Here is a 19036-nt window from a genome sequence, read left to right on the forward strand (position 1 = left end):
TTGCAGGCCAAAGACGTTACCATTTGGCTCACGGCACCTTTGGCCATGCTTGAGGCTCTATTTGGAACTCATGGAAGGAAAAGAAAAAAAGAGAGAAAATAATAAAAAAGGAAAATGGGAGAAAATGAGGGGGGGAATTTTACTACTATTCTTAGAGCATCTCCAGCCTTCACCCATATTTTTTCTCAAATTTGAGTCAAATTTTGGGTAGACACATCTCCAACCATCAAACCCAAATTTTACACATCTTCCTCTTTCTCTCTCTTTCTAACTAGCCGTTGGAGAAATGGGTCAAGGCAAAAGTTGTCTCAGATTTGGGCAAAAAAATGGGTAAAATCCAAAATGGGGAAGGGTTTGGGTCAAAGATTGGAAAGAAATTTTTGTAATTTTTGTCCCATTTTTAAATTTGAGTCTTAAAACGGGTCAAGACTAGAGATGCTCTTAGAATTCTATTTTGCCATTTTCTCTCTCTTTTCCTCTCCAACCAAATAAGGGAAGAGAAAATTTTCAAACTTTCTTTCATTTTCTCTTCCTTTCCACAAGTTTCAATCAGACCCCTTCCTTTAGGATATCCCAAAATAAACAACAATCAAATACTTAGTACTACTACGCTATCAACGCCGTAATCAATGAAGATAATAATGCTTTTCAAACTACTCCATCGCTGCGGATCAAAAAAAAAAAAACTACTCCATCGCTATTGGACTTTGTACCCAAATATTCTCTTCTGATTCTTCTTCAATTCCTTGTGAGAGAGAGATATTGTAGAGATCCTTCCTTCCTTCCTTGAATAGTCTCTCTCTCTCTCTCTCTCTCTCTCTCTCTATAGTCTCTTGCTTCTGTTGCTTGTGCGGATCATAGACGTGCATGATTGTTTATAGGAAATGATTTTGCCACGTTATTTTTTAATAATGTCACACTCTGTAAGTGTATTTTTACATCAAAAAATGCACTTACAGGATGTGAAATTATCAAAAAAAAAGAGTGTGACAAAAACACTATCCTTGTTTATTTATTTTTGCTCAAAGGTGTGCCGGTAACCGTACCAAACGCAGCACTTTTGGCTGTTTGGCAGCTCATGCTCATTGCCTTTCGGGAAAATATTATTCACTCCCCTTTCAGTACTACCGCCGTATGCTCCACCCTCATGCCTTGTTTGGATAAGTTTTTAAAAAAATTTGGGTTTGGTTTTTAGGTAACGAGTGGAAAAAGAAAATAGCGTAATGATTGAACATAGAAGTAATGAGTGGAGAGAGATAGTGATATAAATGAAAATAATAATTAAAAAAATGAGAGAAAAATGAAAGTAATAATTGAAGGTATGGATGATTAAATGTTTTTTGAGTTGAAATTTTTTTTTCTTCAAGTTTGAATCCAAACGAGACATCATTCTCTACCTCACTCATTCTCTACCACAAACCATTATCTGTCGAGAGAAAATGACTCTGATCACCACATAATTGTGCCTTCTTAAAACAACTCCAACCAAACTCTATAATAATCGTAATTTCTAAATTGAGGAAAAACTTTATAGTTTATCTCGTATTTTCTTCAACTTTTGTATTTTATGAGAATCTTTGAGAGATCCATCGTTTTTTTTAAATATTTGGTCTACAAATTTACTTTTTGGCTCTCAAAATTGGACATCTCACTTCTAAAAGTTAAAGAAAAGATGGAATGAATTACATAATGTCCTCTTAATATAGAGATTTAGAACATTATAGAGCTTGGTTGGAGTTGCTCTAAGAGCACCGAATAATCTCTCACCTTTGGAGTCCTGGGGCCCTTTTTGAAAAATGAAAAATACGATTTTATTTTTGACAACTTTGGAAAAAAAAGGTCCCTAAAAATGAAAAAAAAAATTTGACATCTTTGACCTGACATTTGATTTTTGAATTATTTTTTCCAATTTTAATGAATTTTTATGAATTTTATTTTTCTTGTTTTTAGACAGAATAATAATACTAGTATTGTCTCCATTCGATACAAGGAACAACACAAAAATTGACTTTCACAATTTATTCGTTGACCCGTTTGCTTGACGCTAGCAATGTGTCTGTTCAATGCACTAGAGGACTCAAAAAAATATTATACTCAATGCCTTTTTGTTGTCTCATATATTAAACGGACACAATTCTGGTGCACTACACAAAGAAATGTCAAAGTTCGTTTTGTGTTGTTATGTGCATTGAATGGGTTAAATGCTAGTTTGGTGCACGTACAAATGGTGTACCCATATTTTAATTGATGTATATAGCATGTACGTTGGTACCATGTTGTTTGGACTTTGTCCGCAATTTTATATACTAGATGTTAGTCATAATATTAATTCATTAGTACAAAAAGAAATAACTTTGCACTCTATTTTCTTTTGTGAATGTACTCAAAACTTTGTCATCTAATGCTTGTGTAACTTTATTCGGTTTTGGGTAGCTGATATTTTTCAAGGGCCTTAAATAACATATTTTAAAAAAAAATGAGCGATTCAGATCATCTGTCTTTTTTTTGGTCGAGCGGAAAAAAATTCAGATCATCTTTTAAGAACCCAAAACGGGTCTCAAAGCCCTAAGGCGTACAGCCCTAATCCTTGGTGCCCATAAACGGGTTCAATAATATTGTTCAGGCTCATGTAAAGAAGAAAAACATTTGATTGTCATCGAACGCTAACGTAGGTGTGTCTGTGACTCTGTGCTATGCTGTGCTGTGCTATGTGTTTGTGATCCGTAGTGGACCCCACAACAAATCTGTATAAAAAATCTGTACCAATTTTCTGTACCAGTAGACTTACTGCCTATGATGGGTATTGTGCGTATGAATGACTGACTTTATCAGGATTTCCTCTTCTGGACACAAAGATTTCATCTGTGCTTGCAAGTAGTAACTACCAAAATCAATGCTACCGGTAGGAAAGTGAATTTAACGGGCACGCAAGTCAACTGGGCTGTTTCGTCCATATTTTTTACTCTTTCCATCCGGATTTAATAGTTCCTAATTCAATTCTAACAGAATAAAAAATGAGTTATATTTTAAATTAATAATGAATTTTACATCCAATATGGATCTTGTTTGATAAATCTCAATTAGTTCTATAAGACAATATTTTCAACAATTATATAAAATATTACTCTCTCCGTCCCTTTTTTAGAGTCCAGTATTCTATTTTGGATTATCCCTTAATAAATGTCCATTTTGTAAAGTTAGTGGGTAAAAGTTAGTGAATTTTCCATTTTGCTCCTAAAGTAGATTCCATTTTGAAAAGTTAGTAAGTAAAAATATAATGATAATATTTTTATAGATGGTAAGGAGAGAAAATAGAGGTAAAAACTGATGTGAAATGTGTAATAATGATGTCTTTTCAATAAGTTAGAATTACGAAGCATGACACTTAACGATGGACGGAGGGAGTATAAATTATAAGATATAATCGATTGAAAAGTAACACGAACTCCAAGAAAGGACTATTAAATCCGGATGGAGGGAATATAATTTTTTAGCATAATCCTAGGGGTACCCGATGAGATTGATATTAATAGGCTCTGCGTGCTCGTCAGTACCTCATCGGTACCAATAGCAGGGTTCATATATTTTATAAGTCCTGCAATAGTGCAATGGGTACACTATTATAGGTGTCCACCATATACACACTGTGTTATGAAGAACCCATTCAGGGTGCCACACAAATTATCGGTGCCACTCAATAAATTTATAATATTTTTTAAAGAATTCCTATAAACAATAGAAACTGATTTTCGCGCTCTACTTTTTACTGATGGTGCTCCAATTTTAACGTGAAGTTACTAATAACCAACTTCATGAACAAAGTGGAGCACCATTAGCAAAAATGGAACGCGAATATCAATTTCCTAACAAAATCTCTCACATGGATATGATCGATATGGGCTTAATCGATTCTTTCATCAATTTCCAAGCAATGCAATGGGTACATCATATACACACCGCGTTATGAAGGACCCATTTCGGGGTTCTACATAAATGATCGGAGCTGCTCAATATGTTTAGAATATTTTTTGAAGAATTTTTGTAAAAATTCATCTCATTCCGATATCAGTAAGGGCTTAATCGATTCTTTGCTAAATTAAGCAAAGAATCGATCAACCCCTTACTAATATCTGACTGAGCTGATTATTTATAGGATACTTAAAAAATTATTTTAAAAATATATTAAGCAGCTTCGATCATTTGTGTGGGACCCCGAAATGAGTCTCTCGCAAGTGGTGTGCATTTATATACCCAAAGTTTTATAATTTTATTGATTTTTTTCTAGTTTCTTTGAAATTGTACGTATTTGATTACTATTTGAACTATATAAAGTAATTGTACTACAAAGTTGTCCAAAGCAACAAGTAATTACTAGTTTAACTTAAATTAAAAAAATTATTCTTAACATCAACGCTCCCTTCCCTTCTCTCGATGCATGTTGTTGTGTACTCCTATTAAAGAAAGGGACTTAATTATTGAGCCTTTTATTAACTCGGACACCAGTTTTTACTAATCAAAACCAACTGAGGTTCAAATGGACTTTGTTGAGTCTTGGCAAGAGAAGAAAATCTGTTGAATAATTTGGAAAGTAGGAGAGGAATTTGCCATGCATATATCTATCCTTAAAAATAGGAATAAGGATAGAATAGAATACCTTGCACTTTTATACTCTATATGAAGTTTAAATTAGCAAGAAAAAAGAGCAAAAATACACTTTTATAATCTACAATCAGAGAAGCCAGATTCATATTCAATACAATTTGAAGGCTCTCTCGGTAGGTGACTAATCTCAAAGATACCGGCCATAGGCTACATGATGAGTACATGGTTTTATGTTCCTCTTTGTTATGTCTATATATATATACTGTATTTGACTAGGCTTAATTGGACAATATATATATATATATATATATATATATATATATATATATTGAACCATTTCTTTAGACATTTTCCCAACACCTCATCCAAAACAATACGGAGTAGTAAGGAAAAATATCACACGAGTTTTGTTACGGAAACCTTTTGCCTTATGAATGAAAATGGATGCGCGTAAAACACAACCATGTTAATTCTTGATTTTTTTTATAAATTTTAACTAGCATTTTTGAATAAGTTAACTGAAAGAAAATGAAGTTGATGAAGACAATGATTCAACAAATTTTAGATTAATTTTGTAAGAGAGTAATTGATCTTACTTTGTGGGACCCACACTCATATAAGTGATATTGAGTGTCTGTAGAACAATGCTAGGAACACTGAATAATCGCTCACCCAATACGACCTTTTGTTCCTGGCAATCAATTAATTATGAAAGGAAGTTGATTAAAATTGATTTTTAACATTCCCTTTTCACATAAATGCATTTTTGTAATTTCATTTTGGGATGCAATTTTGGCACTCTATTTTTAGCTGGTGGCACTCTACTTTTTATTTTATAATCTCACATGATTAAAACACAAAGTGAAGTGCCAATAGCTAAAACTGAAGTGCCAAAATCAATTTTCTTTGTTTTTATTAGTGACATCTAAAACTACAAGATTCTTCTTTTCATGTGTGAAGTAATAATTTTTTAATTTTACAATATTAATGCCATAAGAAATGCAATTGAATGTGGAAGAGGAGTGTGAAAATCACTCCATGAGGAATTCTAAAAAAAGTTTCATTGTGACATGGCACACATGATATAACTTTTTTTGACTTCTCACACATGATATAACTCAAAGCAGCCAATTTCATGTCACTTGACTACCAAGCAACTTGCAGGGCTTTTTTGAACAGTTACTTTAAATAAATTACACATAAAATGATATGCAGTGTTATTAAACAACACTTAACTGTGCATTAAATTCTCCCCAAGTACAGATGATAAGCACCATCTTAATGAAAGGATACACTATTACATATTATATACAGTATATAGATTTCACAATCTTTGGTGGAAAAACAGCATATGTTTGAATCTATAAACAAATAGGCAGTATCAATAAATTTCATGAAGAGTACAAACCTTTAAGGCTGTGTTCCAGAAAGGAATTAAGAACTTATTTTTTATTGAATAAGAAGGGTTGTTCTGAAAAATAAGAAGGGTGGTAATTATTTTGGTAGAATTTATATAGGTACCAATGGGCGCCGGGAGGGAAATCGTACCGGCGGCCGCGCCGGGCCGTCTCCGGCCACCGGACGGCCGATCCGAGCCGTCCAAAAATTCTAAAAAAAAAAACCGAGGGGGCCGTCGCGAGAATCAATGGCATCCGAGGTGTGTAGGGTGCTTGATCCGAGCACCCCTTTTCCGTGTATATATTTATTATATCATATATACATGGAAAATGGGTGCTCGGATCAAGCACCCTACACACCTCGGATGCCATTCATTCCCGCAAGGGCCCCCTCGGTTTTTTTTTTTAGAATTTTTGGACGGCTCGGATCGGCCGTCCGGTGGCCGGAGACGGCCCAGCGAGGCCGCGGGTACGATTTCCCTCCGCCGGCGCCCATTATCATAGCAACAATCTTATTTTTTGTATAAGGCAACTTCAAGCTCAAAAATCATGTATTTACGTAAATAATTTTCCTACCACTATGATCTTGTTTGATAGATCTCATTGAGATCTTTAATACGGTGCAAAAAAAATTGAATTTTTTTTTCATTTACATTATTTTTGAGTTTGAAAATGTGAAATGAACTTTTTAAGAAGGATTTTGTGGAATGCCCCTTCTTATTTTTGAATTAGAAGTGACAAAACAAGTACTTATTTTTTAAGAAAATTTCCGGAACGGAGCCTAAGTATAGTTTAATGAGTTTGCTTATGAAAGAGATCTTGCTTCTTATCTTAACTCCTCTCTCTCTCTCTCTCTCTCTCTCTCTCAAAGGTCAACATAATGTACGTACATCATTAATTTCTTTGTTCTTCGTTCGTCTTTTCTGCTTCTTTTTTTCTTGTCTTCTAATTTAATAACGAAGATGTTTTTTACGGCTTAGAATCCGATCGAATGGGTATATCCTTAGTCAAAACGGGATTCTCAGGAGATATAAAAAAAGAAAAATATATTTTTTGTTTCACAACTTAGAATCACTTGTCAAAAAAATTAAAAATATATTGGGTCACATCAGTGCCGGCCCCGGCCCTGAACTTTGGGGCCCAGAGGCAAACGTAAAAAAATAGACATCATAATGCTATGCTTTTCAAGAGCAAAATTATAAAAAGATAAGTCGACTTCAAAAACATGAATACAAAAAAAATACTAGTAGCTAATATCTCAGGCAACGTCAAAACTCAAAACAGATGAAATAGAATTTTCGGAGAACCAATTTCAAAATAGTCAGTGTCTGGTTAAAACAAATCAAAGATCCTTCTCAATTCCAGAGCTGATGAACCAAATCCCTAAAGAGGTACTCCGTCAAATTCTTAATATAATCCTTAAAAGAATTATACCCCGATCTAGTAAAAATAATATAAAAAAAACTAAAAACTAAAAACCCGTGCCAAGAAGCTTCTAAAAAGTTAGGCCGAAGCGGCCAGTACTTTTCATGTGTCTCCCCTATCATGCATCTTATGCAGTCTTTCTTCTCATCACCTCAAATCAAGCATCGCTTCTCCAACTACCCGGTGATGTTTTTTTTTATCCGCACCCGGTGATGTTTGACAACGATAGAATAAACTATGACGAAACTATATTCATACTTCAACATGGTGGCACAAAGGTCCTATAAATTCTCAAAATGACTGAGCATTCATCCAATCTCTCGAGTTTTTATTTAATTAAGGATCACGAAATAAACATGTCTATGCGTGAAGCGCCATGCTAGAAGGCTTCATATTCTCGCTAATAGTCAGCTATGGCCTTTACACTATCATTCAGTCTCTTCAAAATGCAACATGTCTATGCGTGAAGCGCCATGCTAGAAGGCTTCATATTCTCGCTAATAGTCGCTATGGCCTATACACTATCATTCAGTCTCTTCAAAATGCAACAAGAGACCAATTTTAAGATTAATGAAATTTTTTTGCCGTTCAAAAAAAAAAAATTTGCAATTAGAGACTAGTAAAGTAGAACATATTACCAGAGTCCTGCAACAACCACAAAAATTGGTCGAAACACATAAAATTCATGTTTCACGGTAAGTGTGTGGCACACCATCACTAGCTTGTTACAGCCTGGTCTGGTTCCGACGAATAAAGAATGAGCAGAACACATATTCGTGATTCAATTTGTTAGTTTATTCCTTTTTCTAACACACCCCTGCTTATAAACTGTTCACGTGTTCATCCACACCAACTTCAAGCTCTTGTGTACCTCCAACAATGAAAATCAAGTGTGAATTCTTATCATGGAAAAATTAAAAACCTTAAGTGATACCAAACCACTGGCAACCAACCACGCTAGATCATAGTTGAACTAGCCATCAAACCAGCCGATATTTTGGCTCACAATGGAAGTTTGATTCCTCAACGTAAAATGAGAATGCCTAGGGGATACGAGCATAGCCTCCTACCCTAGTTTTCTACTCTGAAATTGTGTGTCCCCTATCTGACAAATGTAGAAAGAAAAGGAGCATACAGAGGTTGGTGGATACATCGTTTTCCGGTATCGAGAGAATGCTATCCGTTCCTAGGAAGATTGCACCACCAAGTGCCCTCCTCCTTGCCGTATCACCAGGTGAACTTCATTGACCAGCAATCCTGCACCATGCAAAGCACTGAAGGAACAGCAATTGAACTTCGCAAGCACTTCTCAGCAACCCATGTCTCACCAGTAACTTAAGTTTGTGGTTAGAACTAGTAGTGGACTCAGTTTTCATGACATTGGCGTAGAAAAAATAAGTAAATCACAGGGAAGAAACATTAATTGTGACATAACATTCTACTTATTTCAATATCAGAGGGTAATGGGGCCATTCTACAATCACACTGTCTATAAATTACATTAATGGAATTGATGAATGTTCATGAGATACATAAACAAATAAACCAAGAGAAGTTCTAAACTAAAATTCTTTCTATTCTATGCAACAAACAGACCAGTGCTTTGTGCAAGCTTTCAACTCGTGTGGGAAACTTTCAAGATACTTTTAATCTAGTTGTCCTCAAGCTACAACGTCAAGAGTTCCTTCATCATACTAATATTTGGGACTTCCACTAATTTGAGAAGGCAGAAGAAATGTTGAACTTTAGTAGAGTAATCCTACTAGATTAGGTCACTGTTCTAACGCAGCCCCACTCGTAAATCCTGCAACCCATCCATAACTTGCAAGGCAGCCAAATAAGCACCACTTCCAAGATCAGATACAAGTGAAGTGAGGTCTTGGAGACAAGCATGTTGCCATCTTGGACTTAACTGTGAGGCCTAGGGATAATCATCTTCAAACCAGTTCTAACTACATATATCATTCATTGGCATTTATTTCTGTTCAAAACAAAAAATTCATTGGCATTTCTTCTTTCTTCAGAATGAAAACCCATTAAGCAGCGATCGTTGGCAGGCTTATAATCATATGTTGCAGGGAACCCAATCGATTCTAAACCACTGCTGGAGAATAAGGTTATGCCCATCTTCATACAAATACCAAATACACATTCTCACACAAGAATCAAACAAATTCCAACCGCCTATGTAGCACGGACACGGATATGGACACGGGACACGTCAATTCTAAACCACTGCTGGAGAATACGGTTATGCCCATCTTCATACAAATACCAAATACACATTCTCACACAAGAATCAAACAAATTCCAACCGCCTATGTAGCACGGACACGGATACGGACACTGGACACGGCAATTCTAAAAAAATGGGAATACGGACACGGCGGGGGACACGCCACGTGTATAAATAAATAAATAAATAAATATATATATATAAAAATACATATATACATATATTTTTTCTTTTCTTCCGCTGTTGATGAAGACATGTCCTATATGAATGTATAAGATTACCATGGTCCAAATAAAGGCATAATTACAATTTAACCCAAATATTTTTGAATAATTTCATATTAACCCTTCAAAATTAAAAATACATATTACATTTTGACCCTCAGCCGTGTCCCCGGCGTGTCTCCCACGTGTCCCCCATCAAAAAATAATAAAAATTATTGGACACGCCACCGTGTCCAATACGTATTTGGGCGTGTCCCCGTGTCCGATACATGGACACGGCGCCCTTTTGGAGTGTCGGTGCTACATAGCCAACCGCACACAACTAACTTATCTATCTTCCCAACCCCCTTAATTACCTCAATCAACTCACCACTCAATGATCCAACCCCCTATTAATCTCCATCCTCTTCTTTGTTCCGTCACCACACCCAAACGAACCCTACAAAATTCAATAGCCCCAGTCAAGCTTACAACTGACACCATGGACCAACAATTGACACTAAAAGGGCATTGGGCATGTTTGAAGCTTGGATCATGAAACTTTCATTATTAGCTTTTTAAAGGGCTCCATTCACAGCTTGCATATACTAAAACCACCTCACCTCACTTTCTTCCACATATCACAATATCATAAACAAAAAAAGCAGATCACATATTCCAGGAATTGAAGCACCATTAAAAGCAAATGTGTTTATATCATACAATACTCGAGACCATCAAACACACACACACACACACACACACACACAGGAAAGAAAGAAAGAATTAATGTAAATAAATGAACCGAATAAAAAACGACGAAAAAACAAGTTGAGACTAAAAACAAGTTGAGACTTCTCTATTCACAGATGCATTACGGCCACGAAAACAACGAAATCTCAAAGGAAAAGAGAAATCAATTAAACAAATATACCTAGAATTCGATTTCAAAGAGATCTTGCAGGACAACAAACTCCGAAAGGAAATCAAAGTCTCTCTCTAAAAATCTCCAAACCCTAACCGCCAACGGCCCTTCCCCTCCCCCCTTTCTCAGGGGGCGGGAGGGGAGGGATCCTTCCCCTCCAATCTCTCTCCTTTTGTTCTCTTTCCCCCACCATCAACCCGTCTTCTCTCTCAATCCCGCTACTGAAATTTGGGCACCCATTGGGACTTTTCAGCCAGATCATTTTCCGGCGACGTCTCGGGGCTTTGGTTTCAAAAGTTGCGGGTAAGATATTGTCCACCACCGTTCTCAGCCTTTATCTTCTCAAATTTGTGACCTAAAGCTGTCTATCGCGTTTGCTGGGAGACCACCTCCCAACGATGTGTTCCTATTTTGTGAAATAAAGGTGGTGGTTACGAGTCTATCAAGGTGGTTGAGAAAGAGTGGTGGCGGATGTCTCGGTGGTGCTTCTTTTATTTTGTTACTCCCTTCGTCCCAAATTGGATGTCAATTTTTGATATCCGTGCCAATTTCAATTCCTTATTGCTATGTTTAGATGAGTTTTTGAAAAATTTTGTAGGGTTATAAGTGGGGAGAGAAATGAGAGTAATGATTGGAAGTAGGGGTAATGATTGGAGAGAGATAGAGAGAGAAATGAGAATAATGATTGTAGATAGATGTGAGTAATGATTGGAAGTAGGAGTAATGAGTATTTTTTGAGTTGAGAAATTTTTTTCAAATCACTATCCAAACAAGGCATATCTTTCAATATGAATCTAAAAAAATATGCAATATGGATCTTATTTGATAGTTCTCGATTAGTTCTATAATTCTATTATACAAAATTTTCAAACTCATAAAAAAATTATAAATTGAAAGATATAAGCGACAAAAAATGACACAAGTTTCAAAAATTGTCATCTTTTTTGTGACGGAGGGAGTATTTGTTTTAATAATGTCCTCCTTCGGGGGGTTTCTTTTCATTCTATAGCGCGGCGCATTCATGCACTTATACACTCTTTCTGTAGGAATGTCCGACCTGTTGACTCTCAACCTTCTCCCATGAGGATTTTTGATGAATACTACCTCTCAACTTTTGGCAAAAAAAGAAAAGAAAAAGAGTTCTTGCAGGACAAATTCCTTGGTTAAAGGATTTGCAGAACCCCGACTTACCACTTGGACATGCTGGACTGTAGTTCAATTGGTCACAACACCACACTGCCAAGGTGGAAATTGAGCGTTCTAGGTCCGTTAGAGAATTCATTAGCTCAAATCAAAACTATTTATCGTGATCAACGTTCGAAACTTGGAAGCTTGGATCATGAAACTTGAGTTATTAACTTATTAGCATTCTTAAAGGGTCCCACTCATAGCTCACAAGATGATTAAAAAGAAAAAAAAAGAAAAAGAGGAGAGATAGAAGGATATCACACATATGAATTAGAAATTGCATTTAAAGCAAATGGGTTTCATACCACACAATACTCGAGCCCATCAGACACGCGCGCACACACACGCATAAAGGGAAAGAAGAATTAGAGATTGGCAATTAGGGTTCATAATAACAATGGGTCTAGTTAAACCCTGATCGCCATTGCTATTATGAAATGAAGCTCCTTACTAAGAATGAGCATCCCAAAGAACTCTTCTTGTCCAGTGATAGTGATGCCAATGCCATAAGGTCTTAGTTATTGAGGGTGGGGAAGTTGTTCACAAAGGTATTTAAGTATCATCATATTCTTCTCCTTTAAGAAGTAAGCAACGTGTTAGAGAACTAATCTTGTCTCTATAATTCCACTACAATGCTACAAGAAGTGCCATGATCTGATCTTTTCATAAAAGTCTGGATAGGTGATCAAGAGTATCTAGAAATCATTCGATACTTTCTTTCAAATTGAGGATCTGTATACGAACTACTCCAATGCATATGCGTGAGTAACATTGGATCTGTATACGAACTACTTTCTTTCAAATTGAGGATCTGTATACGAACTAATCTTGACCATTCGTGAGTGTGTGCCGTGGTGGGTTTGTTTAGATCCATGGGCTGTTTTCCTTCCGAAGGTCCCAAATGCCGTGGCGCGACGTGATGTGTACATCCAGAGGCACCCATCCTGTGAGAAACTGGAAGAACGGTCCTCGCGGCTTGGCAGGGTTCGGGAATGAGCGATCTGTACCCGGCCAAACCAGAGGTAAAGCTCTCCAGCTCTGGCGGTGGAAGATGCTGAGTCATATCTTGAGGTGAGAAAGAAAGAAGGAGAAGATATGGGGTTGAATTCAGGTCCACTATGTGTTAGGGAAAAGTGTTTGCTCCCCAGCAGAGTCGCCAATTGTGGGGGGCTGAATTAACCTTGAACCTTCTGGATCCTTTCGTCTCGTTGCTGAACCTTGATGGAATGACGTGGAGGCTCGTGTACCTGCAAACTGAAGGGGCGTGTTCCTCCGGGAAGAAGTTCCGACGAACAAGTCAGTAAGTGGAGGAGTGAGATGAAGTTTAGTAAGAAAATATGCTAGGAGAGAGAAGAGAGTAGTAGTGAATGTTTTTCAGAACCTTGCCCTAGAAGGGATACTCTTGTATTTATAGGCAAGGCTTTGAGTGTTGGGCAAGTCGGCGGTGCTCCATACGCGCCTTGTGACACTCGGATGACGTCACATGTTGCAGAGCCACAATAGTCAATGTCAAGAATGTCACATCAAGTAGAGACATCAAATCGGTTATCAGAGAGGGCACCACACCTATCAACGGAAGCTTCCAGAACGTTCCACAACAACCACATCCGAGTGCCATCCCGAGTGGCCATATCACCGAATGAATACTGTCCCACCGAGCGTAAGCAGCATCTCCCAAACAACAAAAGGTCCGACGAGCAAGAGTACTCAGCCGAGCGAAAGAAAGACTTACCGAGCAAAGCAAGTGCCCAAACGTTCGAATAGACAACTAAGGCTCGGCAAGACGCCCGTCTGTCGTTCGAGAAACACGTGGCATGGAGTGTCAAGGCATGACCCGACTTACAGACAAACTGAGACAACTGAACAGTGGGTTCACATTGTGATCCCTTTGCATCCTTTGAAACCTCGGATATTTCGGCCCACTATAAATGGGTCATGAAAAAATTTATTATCCAAATGGATCTGTACCTTTCCAATTAGTGGAAAAAATTACGAATCTTGTGGGAGCAACTTACGCAAAAAATTAGAAAGAAAGTGTGAATTTGAAAAATTGAAAAAACAGTGCCAGGGTAATCGAACCCTAGCGGAAATCACGTTGGCGCCTTACAAGGAGGCACTTTACCACTATACCAGAGCATGCACTTGTGTAGAATTCTTCAAATGTTTAAATTTAACCTTTCAATGTGTAAATTTTTATTTATATTTATTTATTTATTTATTTTTATTTGGGGGGGGGGGGGGGGAAATGTTTAAATTTAACCTTTCAATGTGTAAATTTTTATTTTTATTTATTTATTTATTTATTTTTATTTGGGGGTGGGGGGGGGGGGGGTGGGGGGGGGGGGGTGGGGGGGGGTTGTGTTTATTTTGGAAACAGGGGGTGGGACGTGCCACACACACACACAACCCCTTCTTAGGTCCGCCCCTAGGTATACCAAATTGACATTAGAGGTGATAGGTCGAAAGGATCTAGGTTTTTTTGCATATTATGTAACACGATGCCCTCGACGAATCTCGATAAACAATACAGATTCATGTAGACTTAGGCTCTGTTTGGTTTGGTTTGCTTAGTGATGATGAATGCTTAAATTTCGTATTTTCCTATTGTGTTTGATGGTGGGAAGAAAAAGTACAGGTGATGACTAATTAATACCCCATATGGATTAGATCTTTGGATCCGCCACTGCTCTTAGCTACTAACCTAGGTATGTGTCTATACATGTTCTTATGCATCTAGCGACAACTAAAACTACAGAGAAAAGTGAAAAGACAAGGCAACACAAATTTGTAAAACCAATATAAAATTGAACAAAACTACATGTATAGAGTTAACTATATCTTCTTATATTAGAAGCTTGTCTAAGAGGCCCTAGACAACCAGGTGCGACATGGGCCAATAAGGTAAATATATGTTTTTGATACATGAATGTACAGGACTAAAGATAACGACAAGCGAGGAATTGAATTGAACCCAAAGGGCATAGATCATATACACCCTATAAAGTAATGATACTTCTAGAAGAGAGTCGTATCCAAATATGATACTGATACTCCTTGGATACTTTTACATATTGGATTTGGGGTACTTCGTAACATCCATATTTTGAAAAATGTTTTTATTGGCTTCCAGAAGTTTCGGATACTATTTGGACATTGTAAGCCACGTACCCAAACTAGTAGGAAAGAATACAGGGATTGTTATAGCTATATTTAAATAAAAGGTCAGACTAGATGGTACATACCATTATTGATGTGTCCCGAGATACCAATGTCCTAGTTTTAGATTTAAGTGTATCACCATACCCGTATTGCATCGGAGCCATATCCGTGTTCATGCTTCCTAGCATACATTATACCAAAGTCAAAACATTTATGAGACATGCATGAATTAAAGAAACAAAGAATGTGCTACAAAAACTACAAAATCAAGTATGCAACAAAGTTCCAAGTACTTCACTCAAACGAAACTAGATGAACAAGAAATATAATAAGATACTAGTATCAATGTTTTTTAAATCGGGAATTCGGGATATGTATCGTGTATCGTTTTTTTTCATTTTATAAATCGTATCGGGATACGTATTGTGTATCATAAAATACGTTAACAAAAGTTATAGTTATGAATAATTACAACAAAAAATTTGTTGTACGGATGGAAAATAAGTGTTCGCTATACAAAATATAAGTTTTCTAGATGAAAATTATATGATTCATACAAAACATGATCAAAAATCGTTTTTTCTTCCATTCGAGCCCTAATGGATTGAGTTTTGGTTTTCTTTGAATGGTTTCAATGTCGCCACAAATAGATCAAAGGATTTAGAACGAGCTTGGAGTTCCGCTTCTTAAAATATGGTATAACTTTTGCTCAATAAGTAATTGTAGGATACGAACCAAATCCAGATACGTGAATGTATCAAAGGATACGCCATCGTATCATGTGATTTTTATAACAAAAGGATACAGGGTGGGCTACGTATAGTTTTTTAAAAGAGACAATACGAATCATAGGATATGTATCCTGTATCGTAGGATTTTATCAACCATCACTATTACAATTCGTCATTCACATGCCATTGGGGAAAAAAATACCTTTTGTGCTGCTGGCAATTACCAAATTCGCGGACAACCTTGAATCAAGTTTAACTTCATTAACCATACAACACAGATTTCAGTATAAACTTCCAAGAGAGAGGGTTTCAAATACTGGTAGACGTTCTTATGAACAGAGTAATTTCCACATTCTTTTAAAGTGCAGACTTCTCTAGAAAGAATCCCTTATCCCAGACACAACCAATCTTCATTTCTGTTCCTTTTCCCTATTTACTGTCTTCCTCAAAAGTGCTATTTTGAAGTCCTTCACCGAGTATATTTGATCCCAGGAAGTATCTAACCTCCATTTATTTCAATATTCGTCGTCGAAGCAAACGGCTCCATGAAAGACTTAATGTTCTCAAGATCTTCTTTGGAGGACTCTGGATACTTTTTTGGTTTGAAAAGTTTCCACATTCCAACTGGATGCTGGTTATTAACTTCAACATCTCCTCCAAACCTGCCAAACATTATTTCACACTCGGGATATGGCTTGACATACAGATTGTGAAATCTCAACCTACTGAGTTTGATCAAACCCTTCAATCCCACCTCATTGGCAAGCCCACCTTTTGATCTAAGGTATTCAATCACATTATACCGAGGAACAATCTGTTTCTCAAAATTCACACCAAGATACACAGGAACATCAACCAGCCAAAGAACATCAAATTTCATCCGATGAATTAAAAACTCAATTTTCTTCTCAATGTCCTTTATCTCATACGTTATTGCCCGTGGCTCTTTCCACAAAACCTTAAAAGCATCCCTACGTATCAACCCATATCTGCATAAGCAATCGACCCTCCGTTTCACTTCAATTCCTGCCCTAAAAGCTCCTTCACTATAGATTTTCTCTTTGATAGGTACCCGGCACTTCAAACTCCCCAGCAGCTCCAAACACCGAGAAAGCTCCCCTAATTCCAACCAAAGTACACTCGGGTCCCTAACAACTTCTCTCCTAGTCGCATCAAGAGTAAAACCCAATTCCTCAAATTCCTTAAACAAGGGCTTCAACTTATTTCCCACCCCAAATACTAAAATACCAGGAAACAAATTAAAAATCCGATCAATTTGCTTCGTATCGAATCCGATTCCCACCCAAAACTCAATTCTCTCCGCAAGTCCATTCTCATCCATCACAATTACCATTGGAAACCCCTCTAATACCCTAGTAACGGTACCATCACTAAACCCTAAACCCTTCAAACGCTGAATACACCTAGACAGAGTCTCCGGTCCTAAACTGAACTTTCTCGAAACTTTTAGAACATTCAAAACCATGGATGAGCTGACATTCGAAATACCCACTTTAGAAATACCCATTTCCCAATCCTTGAGAAATTCAAATTCTAAAACACTGGGACAACTGGATACAACAGAGACAAGAAGTTCCTGAGACGGCTTCAACGATGTCAGGATTTTGAGGGACTTTTCGATGTCAGAGGCATTGGAGTTGAGTAAAAATTGATTCTTTGAGAGGAGATTGGGGATTTGAGAGATGGGAAATCCGTACCTTTGAAAAACGCTGTGAATTGAAGAGAAGTATTGGAGTTTAGGGTTCGCGAGCGAAGGTGGTGGTTTGCAGGTGGACGTGATAACGCGACGTGAGGTGGGTCTGATTAGAACCCTGATCGCCATATACTGAGCATGTACATCAGAATCGCCAGAGAGGATAAATTAGTTAAAATACAGAGCAAAACTCTCAAAAACCATTTGCAGCAGAATAGCAAAACTCTCAAAAACCATTTGCAGCAGAATAGCAAAACAAGAAGCTAAAATACCTCCGGCGGAATGGCTCGGTAGAGATACCGAGGTACTGTTCATAGGTATTCCTTATTTTATTGTTCTCTCTCTCCCTCGTTCTCTCTCCGTCTCTCGTTCTTCCTTTAAGTTCTTCCTCTGACTGCAACGATGAGGACAGATCGGAGAGAAGCTGTGTAAATCGTCGTTGTCGTCGTGGATCTCGGCGAGGAAGCGGTTGGTCTCCTCGATGAGGTTGAGGCTGATGTAGCCGTGGGGAACGAGGATGGTGGTTCTGGATGTGGGTCGAATAACGGCCGTTGTTGGAGTGCTCCGCCACCGCCTCGATGTCTATCATGTTGGAACATTGAAAGATTTTTAATAAAAATAAATTAAAATACTTATTACCTATCATTACTTCTCCGTTACAATATTAGAGGATCCGCAATGATAATAATCAAAATCAATAATTAAAATATATCACGTCAGCATTTGATTATCCATTTAGTTCATAATCAAACTTAACAACTTTTACCTCCGCTCCCGGTGGGACTGATTACTCCCTTTGCGCCACGTAGGCATGAGCGAAAAATCTCTAAGGAATTAATGAAAGAGTTGGCGTGATAGGACTTGTCGCGTCCAATGATTGTAGGACTGAATGCATTTATCTAACTTCTAACAAGGACGAATGTGCATGATCTAAAATGGAAAAATCACAATATGGTTCATGGTTTGCCACAACTAACTGCATTTCAATATTTTTCAACCATGTGAGAGAGAAGAGAACAAAAATAAATAAGTTCACACCATTAAAATGACTTAACGATGTGGGTAGATAAACAAGGAATGTAAAAAAGATGAAAAATAGAAAGTATGGGGTACTTGAAAATATAAATGTGCAAGGAAAAATAAGATAAACTTTGCTGAAAAGTTAAATGATAAGAAGCGATGGACTTTGATGGTGTTGAAACCCTTTCTAAGCGTTGAACTACTCCCGCTAGCTCTTTCACTCACACCAGTCACACAATTTTAATAAGGATGGGTTTTCAGAAAAAAAACCCGTCTATAACTTATGGTCTTTGTACAAATTGTTTGATCTATACAAGGAGAATGACATGTCTCGAAATTCGTGTGTTTGTGGACTTTAATCGAAATTGGTAGTAGATTGCTTAAGCTTGAATTGAAAATTTAACGAGCTTAGTAACATAATTGGTTTTCTTGTTGG

The 19036-nt window shown here is 37.2% G+C and overlaps 1 protein-coding gene across 2 annotated transcripts; it reads right to left on the reverse strand.

Annotated features, from left to right (window-relative positions):
• Positions 1 to 8292: 8292 nt before the first annotated feature.
• LOC131310102 (transcription termination factor MTERF15, mitochondrial) lies at positions 8293 to 18172 on the reverse strand. Of its 2 annotated transcripts, XR_009195124.1 has the most exons (3): positions 17853 to 18164; positions 16069 to 17712; positions 8293 to 8681 (listed from the first exon to the last, which is right to left on the reverse strand). XR_009195124.1 is itself a non-coding variant. In XM_058336919.1 (2 exons), the coding sequence occupies exon 2, from the start codon at positions 17707 to 17709 to the stop codon at positions 16366 to 16368; it is 1344 nt and encodes a 447-aa protein (XP_058192902.1). In that variant the 5' UTR covers positions 17710 to 17712; positions 17853 to 18172; the 3' UTR covers positions 15498 to 16365. The 2 variants fall into 2 exon arrangements, 1 of the variants encoding a protein (XP_058192902.1); XM_058336919.1 differs by lacking the exon at positions 8293 to 8681 and having other exon boundaries at positions 15498 to 17712; positions 17853 to 18172.
• Between the last annotated feature and the right edge of the window lie 864 nt (positions 18173 to 19036).

This window comes from Rhododendron vialii, chromosome 2a (assembly GCF_030253575.1).
Source record: "Rhododendron vialii isolate Sample 1 chromosome 2a, ASM3025357v1".
NCBI classification, from domain to species: Eukaryota; Viridiplantae; Streptophyta; class Magnoliopsida; order Ericales; family Ericaceae; genus Rhododendron; species Rhododendron vialii.